The following is a 23907-nucleotide window of genomic DNA, read 5'->3' as shown; positions in this document are numbered from 1 at the left end:
GAAGCTCTAAAATTAAATATTTAATTAATTAAATAAATCATTAAATATGTTATTTATTAATTACAATTGGAAATACATATTACACAATTTATTAAATGTTTTAGATGGAATGAATGGCCATTTAATTCATGATTTATGTATTAAATTATTTAATTTATTAATTACATTGTTTCTACTCTGATTTGATGTTTTTTGTCACGGTGCAGATTTCTGACATTTTTTGTAAATTTGAGCATATAACAATTTGATTATTTGTAACAAAAGAGTGTGAAACTTCACTTAGACTTGTATTTCTAACCAAACCACGTTATGTTGTGTAGCCTTCTGGATTTTAAACTTATTATCCAGGCTATACAGTATATAAAAATCAAAATTCACATCTTTTATGTAACTGAAATGTTTAATTATCTGGGCTACAGAAAGTAAGAAATTTACAGACTATGTTCATAAGAAACATGTTTGCACTTACTGTATTTTAACCATATATAATGCATATTACAGGATGTAACACCTGCATATGTGTAAAGAAATGACTGTGATTTTGCCACCCTAAGAAAATGTTTCTAGCTCCACATCTACACCTAAACAGAGGTGGGCAGCACCCACCCAGGTGAAAACTAAAAACTCTTATTTTTACAGAGTACTGCAAAGGCAGCAGCAGTGACACCAGGCCACGCCCCTGAGGCTGCTTCCTTCACACCAGAAAGCAGCTTCCACAAACATATTATTGTGATGTAAATAATTACCGCTGACATGAAAATCATGTAGTTCAAAGCTGCTGCTTTGAGGCCGCCATGTTTATGTGCTGAGGTCTAACTGTGCGCAACCAAAAACCACACACACACAGACACACACACACGCTCGCGACAGATTAGCCTGCAAGTTAAGCCACAGGCCACTGTAATTATAGGTAATTCTCCTCTCCCTGCTGAAGCTTCTCTCATTAATTGATCATTAATATACAAATTGTCATGACCACTGATCAAAGCCCATCAATGGCTCACTGGATCAAGTTCTGATCAGGTTCTGATCCACTGTGGCCAAAGCGCTTGCTCATCAGGGCTCATATCATTGTTGGGTTTTCTCTGTCTTATTGTAGGCCTTGATTGTTTTTTTCTAAAACATCGCTATGGGGATAGATTTTAATTCCAGGAATGAGCTGACATTGTTTAATGTGTCCACTTCACTTTCATCCACATGGGAGGAAGTCCCATGCTCATTAGATCTTGTGGTGTCATATTACTCCAGTTTATTGTGGTAATCTAGTAGCATGAGGTTAGCCGATGTCTTTGTAGCTCCTGTTCTGCCTGCAGCCTGCTGGAGTAGAGATGCTGGGAACCCTGTGCATCAGGAGGAATTATAGAAGTTCAGTTTCAGCATCATTCACACAAAAGCAGAAAGTTCAAGGAAACAGCTCCAGATTTCTCAGATAGCCAAGGAGTGACTACCTACTACTATAAGCTGTGTAGAATAATAATGAACAGAATGATATAATCAAATATGCAAAGAAGGAGTAGGACCCTCCACTCCCACTCACACAAAAACACAGCCCCATTCATTTACCCGTCAATTTGTAAAAACCAGGAAGATTGAAAATGAATAATATATGCACAATAATAATAAAAGAAAGTGCTGGATAAGATTAAAAAGAAGCAAAAACCTGCTTTCTGATTGCTTGCTTGCTTGTTTGCTTCCTTAAAGGTGCTTTTCGCAGTGACCCTCTGCAGACACTGACTGAAACTTTGACCACCAAGGGGCAGCATCTGTAACATTTTCAGAGTGTGTTGCTGTCTAAAGTTTTTATATTGGCCATTTCTCAGTACTCAAGAACGCAAGTCTGTACTTGCATTCTTGCTATAAGTTCACACAGGAGTCCATACTTCCCAAGAACATAACGCAATCATTCTACAATTGGAATGGCACTGTACTTGATGACATCACAACTCCAGAGTTTGTTTAATATTTGCAATGGAAATTACACATTATATAAAAAATTACATCCTGTCTACTAGGATTCATAAAGTTACACAGAAAGCACAGGAACAAATAAAAAACTGAAATAAACCAAACATTAACATTAACAATCAATGAAAGACTTGGATGCAAAAATTGTGATTGGCTCCAATCAGCTCGCTAGCTACTCCATTCTGGAAACACTGTCCAAAATGTAGCTAAATCCAGTGGAGTGGTTTGGTTTAAACTAGATTAAAACCAACAATGGTCTTAAAAATTATATATTTTAAAATAAAATAATTAAACATAATAACTCTAAATGGGTTGAGCTACACTATGGACAGTGTTTCCAGAATGCAGTAGCTAGCTAGCTGATTGGAGCCAATCACAATTTTTGCATCAAAGTCTGTGATTGGTTGGTTTTGTGGCACATTTATAAAGGTGAACTGAGTGAGAGGGGCTGTTGTGTATATGGATAATAGCAAACACTGAAATACATTTCTTGCATGCAGCAATAAATTTTGTTCGCTCAAATTAAGCTTTTATTCACTCAAAATATTTCTTCCTCAAAATGTAACATTTGCACTTGCAAAAATTATTTATGTGCGCTCACAATAGAGGCACAAAATAACGCCATACCAGTCAGAAGTTCTCACCTGAAAATATCTTAAAAGTTTATTTTGTGTCAGATAGAGTCATATTTCAAACTTTTTAGCCACTCTCCTTTGCAAGAACGCAAGTACGCGTGCTGAGAAACGGCCATTCTCTTTAGCCCCTCCCTTTAGTTACCTTGGGTAGCTTTACAGTGACTCGCTGCGCCATCTTGTGGTTTAAAAGGGTATTACATAAAAGCCGCAGTCCAGCTCCATATCCACAATCCACAGTCATAACGAGCTATGTATCTAACTGGTAGTAAGGAAGGGACTGATGGAGGCTGCGGGTAGAGGTGGTGGGGGGAGGTGGACCTCGATGAGCAGTGTGAGAACCAAGCTCACGTCAAGGAGTGAAAATTTCAACTAACAGTGGAAATGTGATATTTGACTGCATAGTTTTATCATGTTTATTGTGTTTACACCTGTTTCATAAACGGTGTTGGGGGCGGGTAGGATTAAAGAGGAGGAGAAAAAGTCGATCCTTGTATTTTCACGCTGGACACTGGAGGGTGGAGTAGGTGGTGCAGCTGCTTCCACTGCAGACACATCATGTGAGCAGCTTCCTCCTCTGCCTCAGCCCGCTTTCAGCTGCGCGGTCGTCACAACGCAGGCGCAGTGACTCAGGCGCGTGGCTGAGAGACCTCCTCGGTGCTCGCCGCGCTCGTCAGAGGCTCAGCTGATGGCGCAGAGATGATGGCCGCATGGATCCTCCTGAGCTGTGCTTGGGGACAGGGCATGCGCGCGGAGGACTTCGCGATGGAGGAGCTGGCCACGGAGAAGGAGGCGGAGGAGAGCCACCGGCAGGACAGCTTTAACATGCTGACCTTCATCCTGCTGCTCACCCTCACCATCCTCACCATCTGGCTCTTCAAGCACCGGCGGGTCCGCTTCCTGCACGAGACCGGGCTGGCGATGATCTACGGTGAGCCTCGCCTTTACGCTTAACGGCACGCTCGCGCACGCCGACACCGCACTCTTTGCGTGAGACGCGGCCGTTATTTTTAAGACAGTGCAGAGCCGCCGACGCGCGTGCGCGTTTCACATCGAGCTGCCGGTTCGGTGTCAGCGCGCTCCTGTGCGCGCACCTCTCTGACTGAGCAGAGATCAGCCGAGCAGCTGCTTCAAGAGTCCAAGTGACACCAGCCGGCAGTCACATCACACTCATCACACACACACACACACACACACACACACACACACACACACACACACACACACACACACACACACCACTTATAACAACCCTGTTATAACCTTGCTGGCGGTAGAATACTGTGTGTGTGTGCGTGTGCGTGCGTGCGTGTGTCTGTTTGTGGGCTGATTCGGAGCCTCAGCCCAGCCTGGTTCTTCTGCTGAGGCTGCCCTGCCTCAGCAAACATGGAGAATGATGACATGAACAAAGATCATCAGATAATGTGCGAATGTCTCTGATCACCTGCAGTGATTAGTCAGAAGGCCTGCTGGTGTGACACATCTGCACGGTCCCAGTGATGGAGGCCGTCCGTCCAGCGTGTCACTCATTAACCACACATGTCCTCCGAAGAAGGCAGACTTTGATTTGTTTGGACCTAAAGCTCCAAGGCAAACATGGCTCTGGTGATTTTCCAAGTGTGGTGTCTGTGCTGCACAGGGTCAAAAACAGGAAACAGGCACTGCGCTCACAGCTGACGTTTGCTTCTTTAACACCGTTTCATGTTTCATTACTACTTATACATGCACACCTCATGTACTAATATCTGTCAGCCATACTCTGCAGTTAATTGAGTGACGTTTAACTTCCGGTTAGGCGAACAAGTTCACACAGGAACCTCAGACCATTTAAAGGGTGCTGGAGGAAGCAGGTGGCCCCCGATTTAAAGTTATTGTGGGCTGAACTGACGCTGTATTTACTGTAACCTCACAGGAGATGTGTTATTGGTCAGAAGATGTAATTAACATGGTCCAGAGGTGCAGTTCAGGGACTCTGGTTAGCTGAGGTGAAGCCGAGCAGACAGCTACAGTTAACTGTGTTGCCATCCACCTGTCAGAGAGACTTTTACACAAAAACACACCCTGAGTAGCCTTGATTATGTAATGTTATCCATTATTCTTCTACTCATTCTAAGGTCTGGTTAAGGACATCTTGTTCAGAATTTCTGACCTAGAGACTCATTCTAACCATTATCAGTGTGTGTAAGCATGCTGCAAAATATCTCTCTGCACTCAACATGCACCTGCAATATTTCAAATCCAGACAATAACGCGGAATGAAGCTCTCAGCCTTTAAAATACGGAGCGCCAACTCGTTTATGAGCACATTTGCATAGTGTATAAATAAAATGAATAAAACAGCTTTATTTAATGATTAACATAAAAAGTCAAACATTTTCAACACTAACACTGGTCAAAGAGGCCACGCCCCTAAAACACAAACTTGGGTTACCTACCTAGTTTATCAAGGTCAAGATGAACTTTATTATCTCCAAGGGGCGTTTGCTTTGTAGCCACCTGCATAAATAACACACATAACACATACACCCAAAACACAAACCACATAACACAATCTAAAAAATTAACAGTGGTAGGAACAAGTGAACCACGAGGCAAAGAACCTCCACCCTGAAGCCAGTGAGACAGTCGGTGTTCCAGTCTGCTGGTACTGATCCCCTATGGTTGGACAGAAGCTTAAAGAAGCCCTGAGTGCTTTAACATGAGCATCTATGGGAACTCCTCCACCCTCCAGCACTCCAACATAAGTACATAAATCTGAAAAACAGAGCCGATCCCAGATCACTTTACACTGCAGTGTATAAATAAAACTGAAGGGTTGTTGTGGAGTCCACCGGTTAAACTTGTGATAGTGTAAGAAATGCTGCTACAGCTTCATGTTGTTGACGATGAGACGCAGCCTCAGACGTTTGTCCTGATTTTACTTCCTGCTGAAAATCCGGGAACAGAAAAAGTGAAACAGCAAGTGGTTTAATTCTATATGTGTGTGTATGTGTGTCTGTGTGTGTGACTGTGTGTGTGTGTGTGTGTGTGTGTGTGCGTGCGTCTGTGTGTTTTTGTGTGTGTGTCTGCATGTATTTGTGTGTGTGTCTGCAGGTGTGTGTGGGTGTCAGTGTGTGTCTACATGTGTGTGTTTGTGTGTCTGCATGTGTGTGTGTGTGTTTGTGTGTGTGTGTCTGTTTGTGTGTGTGTGTCTGTTTGTGTGTGTGTGTGTGTGTGTGTGTGTTCTTCAACCTCCTAAGACCCAAACTCTTCCACGGCATGCATTTTTAATTTCTCTTTGATATTTGGTCATATTGGGGCCCGATGAATGTAAAAACAAAGAATTACCAGATTTATTTTTTTTTACCTTAATTTTGTTTTGAAGAAAAATAGGAACATATGAGGATATTCGTTTAAAATTTTGATAGAACAGTAGCAATATAATGTCCTTGTAAGTGGATATCAGGCTCTTGTGGAGCAAAGTTGAGTATTTTGGTCTAAATAACCCAAAATGTGATGTCCGCATATGTGGACGCCAGGTCCTAGGAGGTTAAAGTGGCCCCTTTGCTTCCTGGACATGTATCTATGAAAACAGACTGATGGAAAATCAGGTCCAGCAGTCTGTGACTGAGACCAGAAACAGAGACACGAGGTCCCCACTAACCTTTCGGTATTTCTGTTTGTTTCTCTCAGGTTTACTGGTTGGCGTGATTCTGCGTTATGGCATCCCAGCCAACAGCTATCACAACAAGACGCCAGCAAGCTGCTCGCTGAGGGAGGGACCCACCAGCACACTGCTGCTGAATGTCAGCGGGAAGTTCTTTGAGTACACGCTGAAAGGAGAGATCAACTCCCGCGAGATACACAACGTGGAGCAGAACGACATGCTGCGAAAGGTGAGGAAGGCAAGGAAGTACGCTGGCATCGCTCACATCCGCCTGGCAACTTCAAACTTTGTGTCTTTTCCAGGTGACCTTTGACCCCGAGGTCTTCTTCAACATTTTGCTGCCTCCCATCATTTTCCATGCGGGCTACAGTCTGAAGAAGGTAAGAGTCACCTGCTGTGTGTGGACGGGTGGGGCTCTGACTGCTTCACCTGTCTCCATGTTTACATTTAAAGCATAGCAGGTGATGCTTTCACAGCAAGGTCACATCTAACCTGATAACATAACGCACTCATGAACGATATCAAGGTTACGCCAGAATAAATAGGCGGAGCCACACAGACATCCACCAGCAGCTCAGGTGCTCCAGTCTGACCAATAACACTCCAGGGTGGGTCGCTAGGAGGCAAGTCTGATGAAAAATATCAGCCAATGAAATTGGAGTGAACCTGGCCATCTTTCCTGATCACCTAACCGACTTTTCCAAAAATCTTTCATGAACCCAGAAGAACCTGCAGGTAAACACACCTGCCTTCATCTGTACTGTGGTGCTGCTTATGTGTGCTGTGCAGCTGAAGAGTATGTGAGCAGCATTTTGTGCTTTTCTTGTGAAATTGTTTTTCATGCTGGATCTGCTGATTCAGCAGGAAACAGGAAACAGGAAGTAAGAAGAGCATTTTTGTCTGGCGTTGCTGTTTGGTTGATGTGTGAGTAAGGAGGGTTGGATGCAAACAGAACTGAGCGCCGACCTGTACACGCTCATGTCCTTTAGAAACCTGACTCAGCACTTAGAGAGCTGAGCGCGCTCCGTGCGGCAGCCAGCCGCAGAGGCCTCTGATTGGCTGCCTGGCTGGGTGAGTGTGAGGAAGAACCACATATCTTCTTCTCTTTCTTCTTCTTGCTTCTTCCAGAGACACTTCTTCAGGAACCTGGGCTCCATCATCACCTACGCCTTCCTGGGCACCGCCGTCTCCTGTTTCGTCATTGGGTGAGTAAGAGCCAGGTGTGACATCACCTTCGGTTTGCTGCTGCGTGACTGACGTGTCATACCTGTTCCCTCCACAGGAACCTGATGTACGGCGTGGTCAAGCTGATGCAGGCAGTGGGTCAGCTGACGGGGAAGTTTTACTACACTGACTGCCTTTTCTTTGGCGCCATCATCTCTGCCACGGACCCAGGCATGACCACGAGCACGGGAAGGAGGACGGCGTGCATGAGTGTGAACGCGAGCAAGGTTTTCAGTGTTTTCTTTGTGTCTCCGCAGTGACGGTGCTGGCCATCTTTAACGAGCTGCACGCTGACGGGGATCTGTACGCGCTGCTTTTCGGCGAGAGCGTCATGAACGACGCCGTAGCCATTGTGCTGTCCTCGTGAGTTCATGCCTCGCTTTTCCAGCTGTGGTTTCTAGTGACCACCTGTGGGGGCTGCAGGCAGTGCTCTGGCTCCCCCTGCTGGGAGATCACAAGTCACCTTTGACTCGTGTTTTTGTGTTTCAGGTCCATCGTGGCGTACCAGCCGGCCGGCGCCAACACGCACCAGTTTGATGCTTCGGCTTTTTTCAAGTCTGTGGGGGTTTTCATTGGCATTTTCAGCGGCTCCTTCGTGATGGGCGCGGCCACGGGAGTGGTCACCGCTCTCATATCCTTTCAGAGAAGTCAGCGCCCACCACACGACCCCCCTCACCCCCACCCTCCGCCCAAGTACAGCAGATATTCACATAAACCTGAAAAACACACGTGAACTCCTTTAAAAGCTGAACCCAGGTGAGCGTCCAGTCCTGGTCCCTGTATCCAGCTGTGATCTATCAGCAGTTTAATATCTGTGTAAACTTTCGGCCTCACATCAGCAGTTGGAACAGATGTGAGCTCAGGTGAGAGCAATTGAACAGTCCTTTTTCCAGCTGTGATTTTTCTGGGTCAGATTATTTTCTAATAGTCAGATTTTAGCTCCCTGAGTGGAGGTCGTGGTTGTGAGGTGGACAAACATCTGTATAATAATCTGTATTGTAATTGTATTGTAATAATTTTAATGTATAATAACACTGATCACACAAATTTAGGTCCTGAGAGAGAGGTCCTGAAGCAGGTTGTGAGGATGAGTGGGTGGGTTTTAAAGGTGGATGCTGAGAACCTTTGACGTAGAGGTAAAGACGTACGTGTCTTCAGTAAATATTGTAAGCTTACTATACAGGACAGATCATCTGACTGCGGGGGTGGGGCTACGTTCACATTTGCCAACTGGTGTCTCAGTCCTGTGTTTACGCTCTTTGACCGGAACCTTACGTCACCAAGTTCACCAAGCTGCACTGCTTCCCGCTGCTGGAGACGGCCCTCTTCTTCCTCATGTCCTGGAGCACCTTCCTCCTCGCCGAGGCTTGCGGCTTCACAGGTGAGCTGACCTGTCACAAACATCAGCCTTGCCATTTGACCATCACCGGGCGACTCGCTTCACATGCAGCACTTCGTCCTGTTCACAGATTTACACTGTTCCGTTCCGCCCCACGCTTATCATCAGAATACATCATAAAAGGTTATTCATAGAGCGCTTATACAGGAAACAGTCAGCTGTAAGGATGTGTTACAGGCACACTGTCAAATCAGATCCAAACAGCACCATCCACTGCTAACAAGCTAGGAAACGTCACCTGAAAATGTAGAAGAACATTTTACAAAAATCAAAACTGCTCCATTTATTTCCATCCAAGAAAAAAAGAAATCTGCATCAACACAATAGATATTCAGCTGTCATCCATTGACTGTCTGCGATGGCTGTGGGGGACACAACCTGCACAGGTGTGAGTGAGAATTTCTGCTTTATCCATGCTTTACGTTCACTGCACCTCAGAAAGATTACACACCTGCTTAAAGCATCCTCACAGATTTTGTGTTACGCCCCCCCCCACACACACACACACACACAGATGTGGTCAGGAGTCAGAATGGATTCAGATATTCAAAATAATCTGATGGCTGAGGTGGGAGGACAGTGGTGCAGTGGTTAGCACTGTTGCCTCACAGCAAGAACGTTCTAGCTTGGACTCCACAGCCACTACTATGTGGGCGGGGCCTTTCTGTCTGCATGTTCTCTCCGGTTATGCCAACTTCCTGCCACAGTCCAAACATGCCGTCAGTGGGGTTTTAACTGGTGATTCTAAATTGCCCACAGGTGTGAGTGTTTGTCTGTCTCAGGCTAGGCCAGGTGTCCCCCCTCCCCCCTCTGGGATAAGAGGAAGAGGATGGATGGCTGAAATTTGGCATTGTGTATTTCAGCTGGCTGTGTGTGTGTGTGTACGTTGTCCTGCAGGCGTTGTGGCCGTGCTGTTTTGTGGCATCACGCAGGCTCACTACACCTACAACAACCTCTCTGAAGAGTCCACAAAGCGCACCAAGCAGGTATGTGAACATGTGACCCCACCCCCGCGCATGCCCCCCCAGCCATCTGGCGCCTGGGCCAGATGGTGCCTGCCCGATGAGCCGGCTGTGACCTTAATTTCCCCCCCTGACTGCTCAGTTCCATGTGGGGGGGTTGGTCTGAGGGACAGGATGAGATTAGCAGGAACACAGTTTGGATCTGTACATGGCACTGCCATTGAAAAAGGGGCGGTGTCACGGAGCAGCAGGAAGTTTACTGCCTCTCAGACAGAGTCATTTTAGGGAACAAACGGCGCACACGCCCCTGGATCCCTCCCAGGAGGCCTGGTTCAATATACATTTCTGTTTTTAACCTTTAATCTTATCTTATCTTATCTTATCTTAAACTTGAACACAGTTTTTATTCTGTGTTTGTCTGCGTCAGCTGACTAAAGCTGGAATCACGTCCTTTATATTTTTATTTTCTCACACTTAGTTTGGATAGAGGACAGTATAGTTCCGTTTTTATTGTTATTTTACTTAAATAAAGTTTTATCACACCAGTAATAACCCTGAAGTGGGCGACAAGATAAAATTCATACACAGAAGTGATAAACTGTTAAATCGTCTCACTAACACTACAAATGTAATATTAGAAGTTTCTTCAGATAAGCAGCTGAACTGAGATTAACTAAACATTTCTCAGTTGGTCTCCAGTTACTGCAAAGAGTGGATCATTATAGCAATTCATCATTAAATGCAACATTATCTGTTCTGCTAACCTAAAGGCATGATGGGGCTCATCCTGTTTACTGTGTAACCACATTCACATATTTTATGATTCTAAATGATGATGAATATTTTTAAACTGCAGCTTTTTGAGGTTCTTCATTTCCTGGCTGAGAACTTCATCTTCTCCTACATGGGCTTGGCTCTATTCACCTTCCAGAATCACATTTTCAGCCCCGTCTTCATCATTGGAGCCTTCGTATCCTTTCTGAGCTTCTCTCATTGTCAGAGTAGTACCTGCAGCGCTGAGAAAGCTACCTGCTGCACCCTCATTTCCTCTTTTTTCACATATTGGTCACGCTTGTGTGTTTCAGATCATCCAACTAATGTTAATATTAGACAAAGACAACTGGGGCAGTTTTTAAAAGATGATTTCAATTTTCAAGGGAAAAAGGGTTATGTAAACCTACCTGCCTCTGTAATCCTTTCCAGACTGATAGAGGTCAGTGACTTTGTTTCTCAGCTGTTTCTTTACATCTTTTAGCCTGCTTCACTTTGTCAGACAACTTCTATTTTGTGATTCAGCAGCTTTGACAGTGATCAGGCCTGGGTGTGGCAGTGACACTGAACAGATCTCAGATCTTTGTCTAGTATTAAAGTTTATTTGATCATCTGAAACATGTACGTGAAACACTAAGAAACCAGGCAGGGCAGTAGATGGAGCTCAGTACGCTCTAGTCTGATTTGTCCCTTTTGATATTTTTGTGTGTGACCTCACATATACCACAAACATCCTTTCTTTCCAGCATTAAAACTTCTTAACCCGGGCCGTCAGATTGCCATTTTCATCGGAAGAGCTCTGAATATCTACCCGCTCTCCTTTCTTCTCAACCTCGGTCGAAGGCACAAGATCAAAGGAAACTTCCAGCACATGATGATGTTTGCAGGTATGAGGAGCGCTTCCTGTCTCTGTAGTTCTAGCTCATCGTGTCGGGCTGGGTGGTTTCAGGATCTCTTTCTGCAGGTTTGCGTGGGGCGATGGCGTTCGCCTTGGCCATACGCGACACAGCTACGTACGCCCGTCAGATGATGTTCACCACTACGCTGCTCATCGTCTTCTTCACCGTGTGGGTGTTTGGAGGTGGAACCACACCCATGCTGTCCTGGCTGCATATCAGGTTAGAAAATCAAAGTGCTGCACTGCCTTCACGCCTGTGAATAATAACAGAAAATTTTAAATATTCGAAGAAAAGAAAAGGCATGACCTGACCTGCTGAGGTCACCTGAAGCAAGGTGTGAGTGGTGGTTGAAACACCTGGGAAGAATCTCAGAGTGGACTGTGACAGTCGGTGTCATAGGCCACCACTTTTGGTCAATGATGACCATTTACAGTGGACATAGATGGGCTCTTTACTCCTCTTTCAGACCATCTGTGTCCTCTGTCCAAAAACATTGATGTCTTCGGCGAGTGGCCTTTGACCTTTGCAGTGCAGATGTGCAGCTGAGTGTTGTGTTGTGCCATGTGTTTGTGGAGTGGCTGTTTGGTTTCTCCTCCCTGCACTGCAGACACTTTATAGGATTACTGTGGCTCAGCCCATTGTAACACTCTGTAACTGTGTGTGTGTGAGAGAGGATGAAGTGTGTCTCTTTTCTATATGCCTAAGTTTTGTTGTTTAGCAGTGTGTTTCATTCTGTATTTTTGTTTATTTTATTTCTAAGATAAATCTGCAAAATTTCAGAGACGAGAACTAAAATCTAGGACTGTGTGTGAATTTTATACACAGGTAGAATATCTGCACATTTAATCAGGTTTTCCAAGTTTAAGGAACCATGATGTTTCCAAGTCTTTGTATGCAGTGGTGAACATCATGGCACTGATGTACATTACTGAGACCTCCGTAATTAAATTGTTGCAAATTTGACTCTATTCACACTTTTTAAATTGTGTTTTTAATGCAAGTTGTAATTAGTTGTTAGTTAGATAAGTTTTCTATTATTATACCTAAATTGTATTATTATACCGCTTCTGCATCCTATGACTACATCCTTAATGTGGTTTGTAAACATGTGAATGTGGGTGTAAAAGAGGAAATTATTAATCTGGACGTTTTTAGTGGGAGAAACTAGGCCACTGAATGAACAATAGAGTCATGCAGGCCTGAAGAAGTCACCTGGTTGATGATGAAACGTTTCTCACACTGAAAACATCCAGATGAACAGAATCGACCTGGGATTTCCTTACCTGGATGATTGAGCATGCATCAAGAAAAATTATTCATCAAGGTATTAATATTCACGTTGAAGTACTGACTGTTTGTCAGAGGTCTTAAGAGGGCTGCACAGTAGACACCGCAGCGTCCAGGAGATGGAGCCAGAGCTACTCTGCTGCTTTCCCTCCACCTCCTGCTGCTCCTCTGAAGAAGCTCAGCTTCAGGATGCGTGTGTGTGTTTACAGTTTTTCTTAATTATAATAATTTTGAAAACTGAGTGGATCCCAGTTTCTTTAGGCAGGTCAAAGCAATCAAGAAAAACTGTAACATGTGTGCTGTGTGTGTGTATTTGTGTGTACCAAAGTTTAGGTAGCTTTATGAGGCCCAAAAGTTGGAATGCCACTATACTTGTGGGGAGCAACAGCCCTTATGGGGACATTTTGAAGGCATTTTTGAGACTCAAAATGTGGTTTTAGTGACTGGGTTACAGTTAGATTATGGTTAGGTTTAGGGTTAGGCGTTTATTGTGATGGGTGGGGTTAGGGTAAGCAGCTATGGAAAGCATAATATCAGTTAGATGGCCCCACAAAGATATGAAAACACAACTGTGTGTGTGTGTATTTAATATGTGTGCTGTGTCTTAGGGCGGAGCAGGAAGTATTATGTTGGAGGTTTAGAGCACTGCCAGATTCTGCCCCTTTCACCCTGTGAACTCGTTGCTATGGTGACAGTAACCGGCCGTGCTGCTCTGTGCTCTCAGCATCCTTCTCTGCAGTGATGTGTGTGTAAATTTATGTTTTGCCTCTTGGTGGTGGGGTTAAAAACAAGCCTCAGACGGTGTTCCTCCCTCTGTGCAGATCATTAACAGTGGCACGGTGAGACCTGATGCAGTGTTGGTCCTGACGGTCTGGAAGCAGGCAGCCTATCACCGAGCGGCATGACTAATCTGTGACCACAGTGGGACAGTCAGGGTGCTGGTTTCAGCTTTTAGGAGAATGAGCATTTAAAGTCATGAAGCTGCTGCTCTGTGTTTGATGCTGAAAGTCAAGGTAAAGTTGTCAGGTGGAGAGAGGTGGAGTTTTCAATACGAAATTAGATGTTATTGGGCGAACACAAGCTGAGGATCAGAGAGAAAAACAGGAGCACAAGGAGCGGATGTGAGGCCTTTACATCACAGACTGTTAGCTTTAGGAGGAAACTTCAGGCTTAGCTTGTATTTTCAGGTTTATGAAGTCAGTCTTTGAGTAAAACATAGGGCAGCAGCTGTTCTGGTCTGATGTAGGATTAAGCAGTCCTGGCTGCTGTTGTTGCTTTCATGATGCTCCAGATGTTCTTGGCTGGTCAAAGCTCTGCAGAGCAGGTGGGCCTGTCCAGCGGCTGGACTCTTCTCCTCTGAAGCCGTACTGCTGGAATGGATGCAGTCTACAGTTTAGCATCATCCCGGTCAAACACAGCAGCCTTCCTGAAAAAAGCATTTGTATGGAGCAGATGTTGCTCTAACACCTGTTTGTACCTTTGAGCACTGATGGAGCCTTTCCAGATGTGCCAGCTGTCAGCTCCATAGGCAGTGATGTCTTACAGTTCCGCTTCAGCTGGGTTTGTAAAATTCAGACACAGGTGGAAACAAGCAGCGAATCAGGAGGCAGGAAGTCAATCCATAGCAGGCAGGGAACAAAGACAAAGGCACTAGCACGCAGACGAGAGACGCCAACATTAGAAATATGAGGAATAATATAAAAGCCCAGAAATACTTTACAACAAACTGAGCAAAACATTTAAAACTGAGACACAGAAATGTTGTAATAAAGCTCAGTCTCAACGGTTAACACCGTTGTCTCTCAGGCTGGGAGTTTCCAGTTTCCTGTTTAAATAAAGGTTTTTGGGGTGACCGTGGCTCAGGGGGTTGGGAAGTGTATCTGTACCCGGAAGGTCGCCGGTTCGATCCCCGAGCTCTCTGTCCTGGTCGTTGTGTCCTCGGGCAAGACACTTCACCCTACCGCCTACTGGTGTTGGCCAGAGGGGCCGATGGCGCGATATGGCAGCCTCGCTTCTGTCAGTCTGCCCCAGGGCAGCTGTGGCTACAACTGTAGCTTGCCTCCACCAGTGTGTGAATGCGAGAGTGAATGAATAAGGGGCGATCGTGGCTCAAGAGTTGGGAGTTCGCCTTGTAATCGGAAGGTTGCCGGTTCGAGCTCCGGCTTGGACAGTCTCGGTCGTTGTGTCCTTGGGCAAGACACTTCACCCGTTGCCTACTGGTGGTGGTCAGAGGGCCCGGTGGCGCCAGTGTCCGGCAGCCTCGCCTCTGTCAGTGCGCCCCAGGGTGGCTGTGGCTACATTGTAGCTTGCCATCACCAGTGTGTGAATGTGTGTGTGAATGGGTGGATGACAGGTTGTGTAAAGCGCTTTGGGGTCCTTAGGGACTAGAAAGCGCTATACAAATACAGGCCATTTACCATTTACCATGAATAGTGGCATTGTAAAGCGCTTTGGGTGCCTTGAAAAGCGCTATATAAATCCAATCCATTATTATTAAAGTGTGACTGCATCCAAACGTGCTCTGTGAGTGAACAAGTGACACAGAGACAGCTTATTTAAACGTGCTCTGTGCTGGAGCTTCAGGCTCCAAACCAAACCAAAATGCCGAAACATGTTGAAACTGATGCTGAAAGAAGAGGAAGTGGAAGTCAAAATAGAAACCATCAAAAACACGCTGACTGGCGTGTGAAAGCAGCTGCTGGAAGAAACGTCAGCATCTGGAAGAAGAACTTTCGGAGTCGGAAGTTGGAGCTTTCACTTCTCTGTAGCACCAGTTGGCAGGCTAGGCTGTAATAATCCTCTGAGAGCTGCGAGTGGCTTGCTTAGTCACAATTAAAATAAAATGCTGGCAAAGCAGAAATGTTCCCTGTGATCGCAGCTGAAGCTTCTGTATGGTATGGAGACCACACTGAAACGATAATGATGATTATTTTCAGGGATCAGATTTACACATTAATGTGTATGTAGCTGAGTGCAGCGTGCGCTGTGAATGCCCTGAATCTGCCTGTGTGGGTGTGAAGGCCGAGTTGTGTCGGGTGCAGGCTGACATCACGGATGACCGTGCTGCTGCGAGGTGACAGCGCTCGCCCTGAGATCAGAGCAGATGTGGATCTGTAGTTTCATGATTGTCTAATGGATGTTTGTCCCAGAGTTGGGGGCGTGACTGTCTGCGTTCCCGCAGTAATGATGTGATGAGTTCAAAGGTCAGTGCAGTCTGTGAGCACCCCAGCAGAGATAATTTGTGAATATGAAACTCGCTCCTTACAGGTATGACAGTAATGATCACAGCAATGCAGGAAGTAGGCGGAGTCTGCAGATGCTGGGACAGTGAGTGGCATTGTGTAAGTGTGGTTACGTCAAAGGAGACTCTTTCTCGCGCTCTTCACTTCTGTTTTTCGTCAACTACAGGGAAGAGAAATAGAATTATCCCCCAGAGACCGGCCTGCTTTCATTTCTGATCACAGGCGCTATGAATAACAGCTAAACAGAAAAAGAAGTATTAATTCATTTTAATAAAAAGTTAAATATTAGAGGTAGCTTGTAAATGCGTATTTACCAGAGGTCCTGTGTGATTTCACAGTGTTTTATGGAATATTACACACAATATAGTCTGAGCGCAGCAGGAAAGTAGCCTGTCACTGAAGGACCTACCCAGTGATGTCACTGTGTCGTGGAATTGTGAACTAAAACCCAGAGGAATCTGTGGACCATCAGTGATGTGATAAAAAGCAGCGTGAGCTATAAAGCACCTGTTACACTGCAAAACAGATCAAAACCCGAGGTCAAGAACACATTACCGTCCTTTGATTGGCCGGTCAGCCTTTTTATTTATTTTCTTCAGGGGAAGCTTATTGGTTCCGAGTGAGAGTGTAGTACTGTAGTCCACTACATTAAAAGGGCGCTGTTTCACTCAGTGATATGAGCGTTAGTGTTTTTCCATCCCACACAAACATTTTTAACCCTCAGAGCTAATTTATCGTCATATGAAAGATGGGAGAGATGTTTAAAAAGGGAATATCATTACAGTAACAACACAAATAACATCCTAAAATGTTCATGGGGCGAATGGAGCCGCTGCTCAGGTGATTTCAGGTGTTTGAACAGGAGGACCTGGGCCAACCCAGCGCCTACTGCAGAGAGGACGTCTCTCAGCTGGGAGAGGTTTAATGTTTCATCTGAAATGATGACTCTTTTTTTCTAAAAGTTTTATTGAATCTGTTTTAACCTTCTGTATCACTGCTTGGTATGGTAATATGTCTTTGAATAAAAAGGCCGGACTTAGTAACCTGGTTAAAGTGGCTGGTCGGATTTCAGAGAGATCTCAGGTCCAGCTTGTGGACTTCTATAACAGGCAGGTGTTGAGGAAGGCAACCTCTGTCATGTTGTGTTCAGATCACCCTCTCTTTAATGATTTTCAACTGCTTCCATCAGGTCGTTGGTATAAAGTGCCTGCAGTAAAGACAAACAGACATAAATTGTCTTTTGTACCTAGCGCTATTATCATGGTTATTAACACTAAACCATAAGGGTTGTTGCCATTGCACACTGCACTTTTTTTGAAGATAAAATTTAGGTCGTTACCGTTGGGCTTATTTTTGTGGGTATGTGTTGTGATTGTATGGACATACTACAAATCAATTTCCCATTGGGGACAATAAAGTTACCATTGAACCAAGCTGGATATGCAGCAAAAGGATGGATGGATATAGACAGATAATTACGCAGCACCCAGTTTGAGAAATTTAGTCATTTATTAACCGCACAGAAAAACAGCATTGTGATGATTGTTAACTATCTCTTTGTCCTTTTCTGTTTCAGAGTCGATGTTGATCCAGACCAAGACCTGCAGCCGTCTGCAGACAGCTTCCAGGTCCTGCAGGGGGTGAGCACCACTCACACATGCTTCTGTGCAGTTATTAGAGTTATTGGTTATCAGTGAGAGTTTTCCTTCCAAACCCATGAGTTTATTCACGCCTCACAATGAACTACGAATAATTATTTTCATATATAAGTGACTATGACGTAAAACCTCAGACCTTTGGAACCAGAAACATCACCAAGTATACACAGATTTTTTTTTTTTAAATTGATTGATTAATAAAAATGTAATATTTTTGCTGGTTCACTGATGTGAGAAAATATTTTTACATGTGTCAGTTGTCATGGAGTCTGAGTCTGTCTCTGCAGAGATTACCAATAAGTATGATTATTCATGATATTTAACTCACATTCTGTTTGTATTTTTTTTTAAAAAGCCCGCTCATTCAGCCTGGCTGAGTGAATTAAAAGGTGAAGCATTTTATCTTGATAGGCTGTTCTTCCCGTGAGTATAAAGCTGTGTTATCTGTGTGTGTTTGTCCAGGACGGGCCTCAGGCTGAAGGACAAAGTAAAACCAAGCAGGAGAGCGCATGGCTCTTCAGACTGTGGTACACGTTCGATCACAAGTATCCTTTCAGAGCTCTGTGGTCTCATCCAGGATGGTTCTGTCCTGTGTCCAAAGAATCGCCTCGGTTAACAAGCCCATAAAATATGTTCCCCTGCTTGCTAACAGGCTGCAGTAAAGGTGTTTAGCTCCTCGTGCACTTGGTCCCTCCCTGCTTCTCCCCTCTGCTGAGCGACGGTTTCCCCGGTGACTGACTGTGTTTTCCAGTTAACCCCCGCAGTGGCTTTGTCTGTGAGACAAATGGGCAGCCTGCCCCTCCCTGCAGCGTCCACAGCGGCCTTTTCCCAGAGTGTGACAAAAGTGACAAAAACCTAAAAGTTTTATGTTCAACTGGTTTAAACCTGTTAGTCACTGGAGATTACCCTAACCTTAAACTATCAGGTTTATACATTTTTTTATTGGAGTCAGGGTCATCACAGCTGACACAGGTGTTAGAGCTTAACACTCGCTGTTAGGGTTAAAAGCCCCATTACTTCAGTTTTAAGATCTCCTTTAAGTGTAGTAAAGGTGCCTCACAGTGTGGACTAGCATAAATATCATTGATGAGCTAAAGTCGCCATAACCACTGATACATCCTAGTTTTCTCCAACATATGGACAGAAGTATTGATAAGCAGAATGGTTGGATGAATGGGTGGATGGATGAATAGGTGGATGGATGGATTGACAGGTGGGTGGATCATTACCATTTAAAGTGTTTAAGACTCAGTCAGCTGCTTGTCCTTAATAAACCTTCAGTTACCTGAAGCCCATTCTGACCCACAGTGGCCCGCCTCTCACCTCCACCCTACCCAGCTACTGCGGGCCGCTGGCGAGCTGTCTGACCACCCCCCGGGCGTACGAGGTGAGTGTCCACGTGCACACTAAGACAGCAAACTCACAGTGAGCAGTGAGTCTGTATGAAGTGTAGAACACCTCTGAGGGTGATGCAGAGAGCCTTCTAACATAAAAAACTGAAGGAAAACTTGATTTCATAACCAAGATCAAGCTCAAGTTCAGTGGTGGGCATGCCAGTTCTGGCGTTCTATGGCAAATGTCCGTCAGGTCCACGGTGCCGTGCAGTGAGTGCACTAGAAGGCACCGTGAACCTGACTGACATATGCCACCCCCATGAAGCTTGTGTTTGATTGGTTCATCAGAGACGTGGTGTGACCAGCTGGAGGTCTTTTTGTAGCTATTCCAGTGCTCGCCCTCTTCCTCCGTGTACAGAGGAGCAGATACTGGTCTATTGATGGGTTAAGGCCTTCTACGGCCCTGTCCAGCTCTCCTCCATGTTCTTGAGACTGTGCTGGGAGAAGCTGCAAACCTGCTGGCAGTGGCACGTATTAATGTGCCACGCTGGAGGAGTTGAATGACCTCTGCAGCCTGTGTAGGGTCCAGGTGTTACCTCATGCTACGAGCAGTTACACTGACCCTAGCCAAATGCAAGACTAGTGAAAAACAGTCATAAAAGACGGGGAGGGGGAATTGAAAACCATTCCTGGTTTGGGGTTGTTGCCCCTCTATTGCACCCCCCTCTGATATATCCAGGAATTTAACTGACTTGATGCTGCACTCTGATTAAAAAGCACTCCCTTAATTTGTTAAGTGTATTAAAAGAATTCTACAAATAAATAATTATAAATAAATAATAATAATAAAGTACATGACGATGCCACCATTATTTTCATCTGTTCACGGACCATTCTAGCATCTCTGTCGCTTCTTTTTATTTACAGTTTGAGTGTCTGCCTTTTTTTTGGTTGAGTCAGCACATTTCCCAAAGACAAACCGCAAAACGATCAGCAGACATATATACCCCCCAGCTCACACTGTTATATTCACTACACAGTAACTTACACTGTGAATATTTCTGGACTACATTTATTTATTAAACTGATTCAGTGTTTTTAGCCCTGAAGATAACAGATCTCTGCTGGATTCATGAAGTTGAAATGCTGGAAAAATCATCTAGACTTGTTCAAAAACCCACTATTTTGTTCTTCCAGGACCTTTCAGGACCTGTAACTCTGTAAATATTTACAGCATGATATTACAGAAAAATCAGCTGATTGTGGTGTTGTGTGTGTTCGTTTCAGCGCAGAAAAACTTCTTTAGGAGATGTTTTTCCACAGGAAGTGATTTCCGAGCCGTTCTGGGACACAGTGAGTGGTTAGGAGTCATTTTCTCTCGTTCTTTGTGCTCAGTGGGGAGCCGGCTCCTCAAGAAGGCTTCCTGTGAATACTGAAGCTCTCAGAGCCTGCCAGCCAGCACACAAAGAGCCGAGGCCTTCAGCGGCAGAGTAACTGGACGGTGGAAAAGCCTTTTGGCATTCAGCGAGCACAAAGGGCCTTTTCAGCTCCGCCTCAATGATGAGCACTGTAATGAAAGATATTTCAGCCACACAAGCAACCATTGAAGGCGCGGTCACACTTGGATGGACTCTGGCAAACTCCTCTTTTCATTTTCTGAGAGATTCCTGCTCAAAGAGGAGTTCAGCCCTCAGAGCTGGCTCGCATTCAGAGATCTGAACTGTAATTTGACTGTTTCTCGTTTCATTTATTTATCTGAATGTGCCTCCTATCCCGAGTCTGCTCACAGAAACGCTTCCCCTCCCAGTTTGTTGCTGCTGTTTGCCAGCGAGCGGCTGGCTGCCAGGCTCATGTAATCAGGCCCATCCAGGACTCTGTGTGGGCACAGGAGATTAAATAAAGCTCCCCGTCTGCTTTCTCCTCCGCTTATAAATTTTATAAAACACAGAGGGGAACGAAACACGTGAAATGCGATCGCTCAAAATGTAATTCGGAACAGCAGATGTCTCACGGTCTGTAAAGGAGCTAAATGCAGTGAAAGCATCAATGCGCCGCTAACCCTAACCCTCCTGACGAACACTTTCATTTCAAAAGTGGCTCACAAATACGTAGTTCACATATTGCTCGTGTTCACAGAGGAAGTCAAAAGGAAGTGCGGTGGCTTAGTTTCACAACTAAAAAGATAAAGCTTTGCTCGGTTCGCCATGATTGCTGCTGCAGAGAAAGTGTTATGTAATTCTCTTGGATCCCTCTGTGAGAGTAATCCCCGCACTGACCCCCCGAGTTAACTCATCCCGTCCTCCCTGGGGGACCCCTGGCCAAATATTGATCCGCCAATCAGTTCAGACCCGGACTCGAGCGCCGTGCAGCGTGTGATTTGGAGCTTTAGATGCTCACAGGAAGCTGACCCAAATGTTTCAGCGATATCACTGAGCTCATTGATGTTTCACAGAGAAATCCTGTTTTCACGACTCTGTGTGCGTCTCAGACCTTTGAAAATTCATATCACTGAAGTACCTGAAAACTGTCACAAAGACGAATTACCAACAAAATTCACTCAAATAAAAACATACGTGTAGTTTCAGTTCTCCGGCCTGGAAAGTCTGAGAAGCAGGGGCAGATGTGTGATTTCTCTCTGATTAGAGGCAGCTCAGAGAAGCAGGGCGACAGTTGGAGGTTAATCCAGCCTAAATCTGCCCCTCCCCCGTGTAGATCCACTGTGTCCTCTGTGAGCCCTTGCACTCATGTCAGCGTGCTCGTGTGGTCATGCGCGTTTTTGCCACATGCGTCCCACATCTGTTCTCGTGTGGTCCCATTCTTCCCCTTCATGTTCTGCTTTGGCTTTGTTTTCAGAACCATGAGCAGCTGAGAGACCCGGACTCTGACCTGATCCGTGGCGACGCAGACTTGACCTTCACTTTCGGGGACACCGCCATCACCGCCAACGGGGCGTCTGGCAGTGGAGCGGACACTGCCGGGGGGTCGGGCTGGAGCGCGAATGGGAAAAGGAGCGGCAGCACATCAGAGGAGGCGCTGGAGCGTGAGCTGGACTCCCGCGAGCAGGAGCTGCTGAGCCGAGGGACGCGCCTCGTCTTCCCCATCGAGGACCATATCTGACCCCACCCGTCCCCGCCACCCGCACCCACCCCCCAACCACCTCATCCTCAGCTTTCTCCACATCCAGGAGGGCGGTCCTGCAGAGTGACTCTGAACTTCCTTTGGGATCACAACACCTCAGCTGGACAAAGTCTCTCTGACTCATTCTGTCATGTGACCCTGTCATGTAGACGGGCATCGCTGCACTCGCCTATGTCTGAATACTCCTCTTCCTCCTTGCTCCACACAGTGTCCGGGTGTCTGCTCTGGACGAATACGCAGTTAAAGAACTTTGTATTTCATTATGTCTCCAAAGGAAATGCTGATTTTTCAAAACAGACATGCAGTGTGCAGTCGGACTGCAGAGCTTCAACTTTTGGACGAGGATCAGAAGCAGCGCAGCAGCTGAGAAATGCTTTCACTGATGATACGCATGCAAAGATGGATGATTCTCCCAACATCCAGCAGGCTCTCGGTGACCTCTGGATGGATCCCCAGTGAGCAGGAGGTGTTGAGAGGCTTTACTGACTGCAAAGAGCGGGCACCTCCCATCGTAACTGCTCCTTAATGCTGCAGAGCTCCCTCCTCTATGTTCTCCTCCCTCTCTTTCCCCATGCACGTTTGGCAAAGCTGACTCATCCTCGGCAGTCAGCCGAAGAGAGCGGGCGGAGCTCGGTCACTCAGGCTTGTGCACAGAGATGATTTTAGAAGCAGATCTCACAGAGCGACCCTCTGCAGGCTCAAACGTGACCCCGGCGAGCAGCACACACCTGCGTCAGCTGTGTGTGCAGGTAAACAGGCGTGTGTGCGTCTGCTATGTAGCCTCCATACTCACTCGAAACACACGGTTCACTTATTATTTTTCCCTCTGGACTCATTGTCAGGAGTGACATCACACTTTTGTTTTAGAAACGTGCTGCTGTGCATAATTTCTATAAAGTTCACTCTGTGTGTTTGTGTATGTGTGTGTCTGAGCAGAGAATCAGATGGCCCCGCTGTGGTTGCTGCGCTGGTGTGTGCATGCGCAGGAGCAGGTGTGAAAAGCACGGCTCCCAGCTTAGCACGAGGCTTTCAGATGCACAGCAGGAAACGAGTGTGCTTCTGTAAGCCGAGCTCTGCAGGGAGGGTCACTGACGCTGGTGTGAGACTGTGTAGGTGAGCTCATGGGGGAGCCATGTTCCCTCTGTCATGTGAAAGGTAGCGCACTAAACTGTGAGCGTGCTGCTCTGCACGAGTCCTAAAGGCAGTTGGCATGTTCGGCGCACTCTCTGCGAGGACGTGGGAAGCAAGCAAGACCGTCTCTGACCTTCCCGTGTCGGCAGGAGTACGTGAGAAATGTGATGCGTAGCCTAACTGTCAATGTATGCAACTGTTGTGTTTAGTAGCAGCTCTGCAGCCCGTCTGCATCCACTGTGGTCTGCATGTCAGCATGTCAATAAAATCTTAAGTTCTCACCCAGTGCTGCCGCATTTTGTGGTGTTTACAAATCCACTCGCACTCCGTGTTTGTGGCTGTGTGTGTGTCAGCAGATTGGGAGGCAGGAGATTGGTGTATTTTTGAACACGCAGATATTTTCAGGCATTCAAAATAAAAATTCAGTCAGGGAAATGAAAAAGGTGTAAACACTATCTGATATGTGATGTTATTAAAACACAGCTGACCTGTTTTCACGATGCTCTCAAAAAAAAAAAGAAAAAAAGAAAAAAAAAGATTCACTTCCTTTGAGATCAAAGTGTAAAGTCTGATGACCTGTCCAGTTTATGAGTTGAATATTTCACGAGATCATATTGAG

The 23907-nt window shown here is 45.6% G+C and overlaps 1 protein-coding gene across 1 annotated transcript; it reads left to right on the top strand.

Moving 5' to 3' along the window:
- The first annotated feature begins 3184 nt into the window (after positions 1-3184).
- On the top strand, positions 3185-23573 carry slc9a7 (solute carrier family 9 member 7). The gene is made up of 16 exons (XM_004557020.6): positions 3185-3528; positions 6270-6472; positions 6546-6623; positions 7372-7448; positions 7526-7638; positions 7725-7830; positions 7957-8098; positions 8743-8848; positions 9764-9852; positions 10685-10798; positions 11375-11486; positions 11564-11717; positions 17604-17667; positions 18148-18230; positions 18967-19072; positions 21873-23573. Exons 1-16 carry the CDS (start codon positions 3297-3299, stop codon positions 22134-22136), a joined length of 2043 nt encoding a protein of 680 aa, XP_004557077.2. The 5' UTR covers positions 3185-3296; the 3' UTR covers positions 22137-23573.
- Positions 23574-23907: the final 334 nt, after the last annotated feature.

Source organism: Maylandia zebra, linkage group LG23 (assembly GCF_041146795.1).
Source record: "Maylandia zebra isolate NMK-2024a linkage group LG23, Mzebra_GT3a, whole genome shotgun sequence".
NCBI classification, from domain to species: Eukaryota; Metazoa; Chordata; class Actinopteri; order Cichliformes; family Cichlidae; genus Maylandia; species Maylandia zebra.
This window is presented reverse-complemented; position numbering and strand designations above follow the sequence as displayed.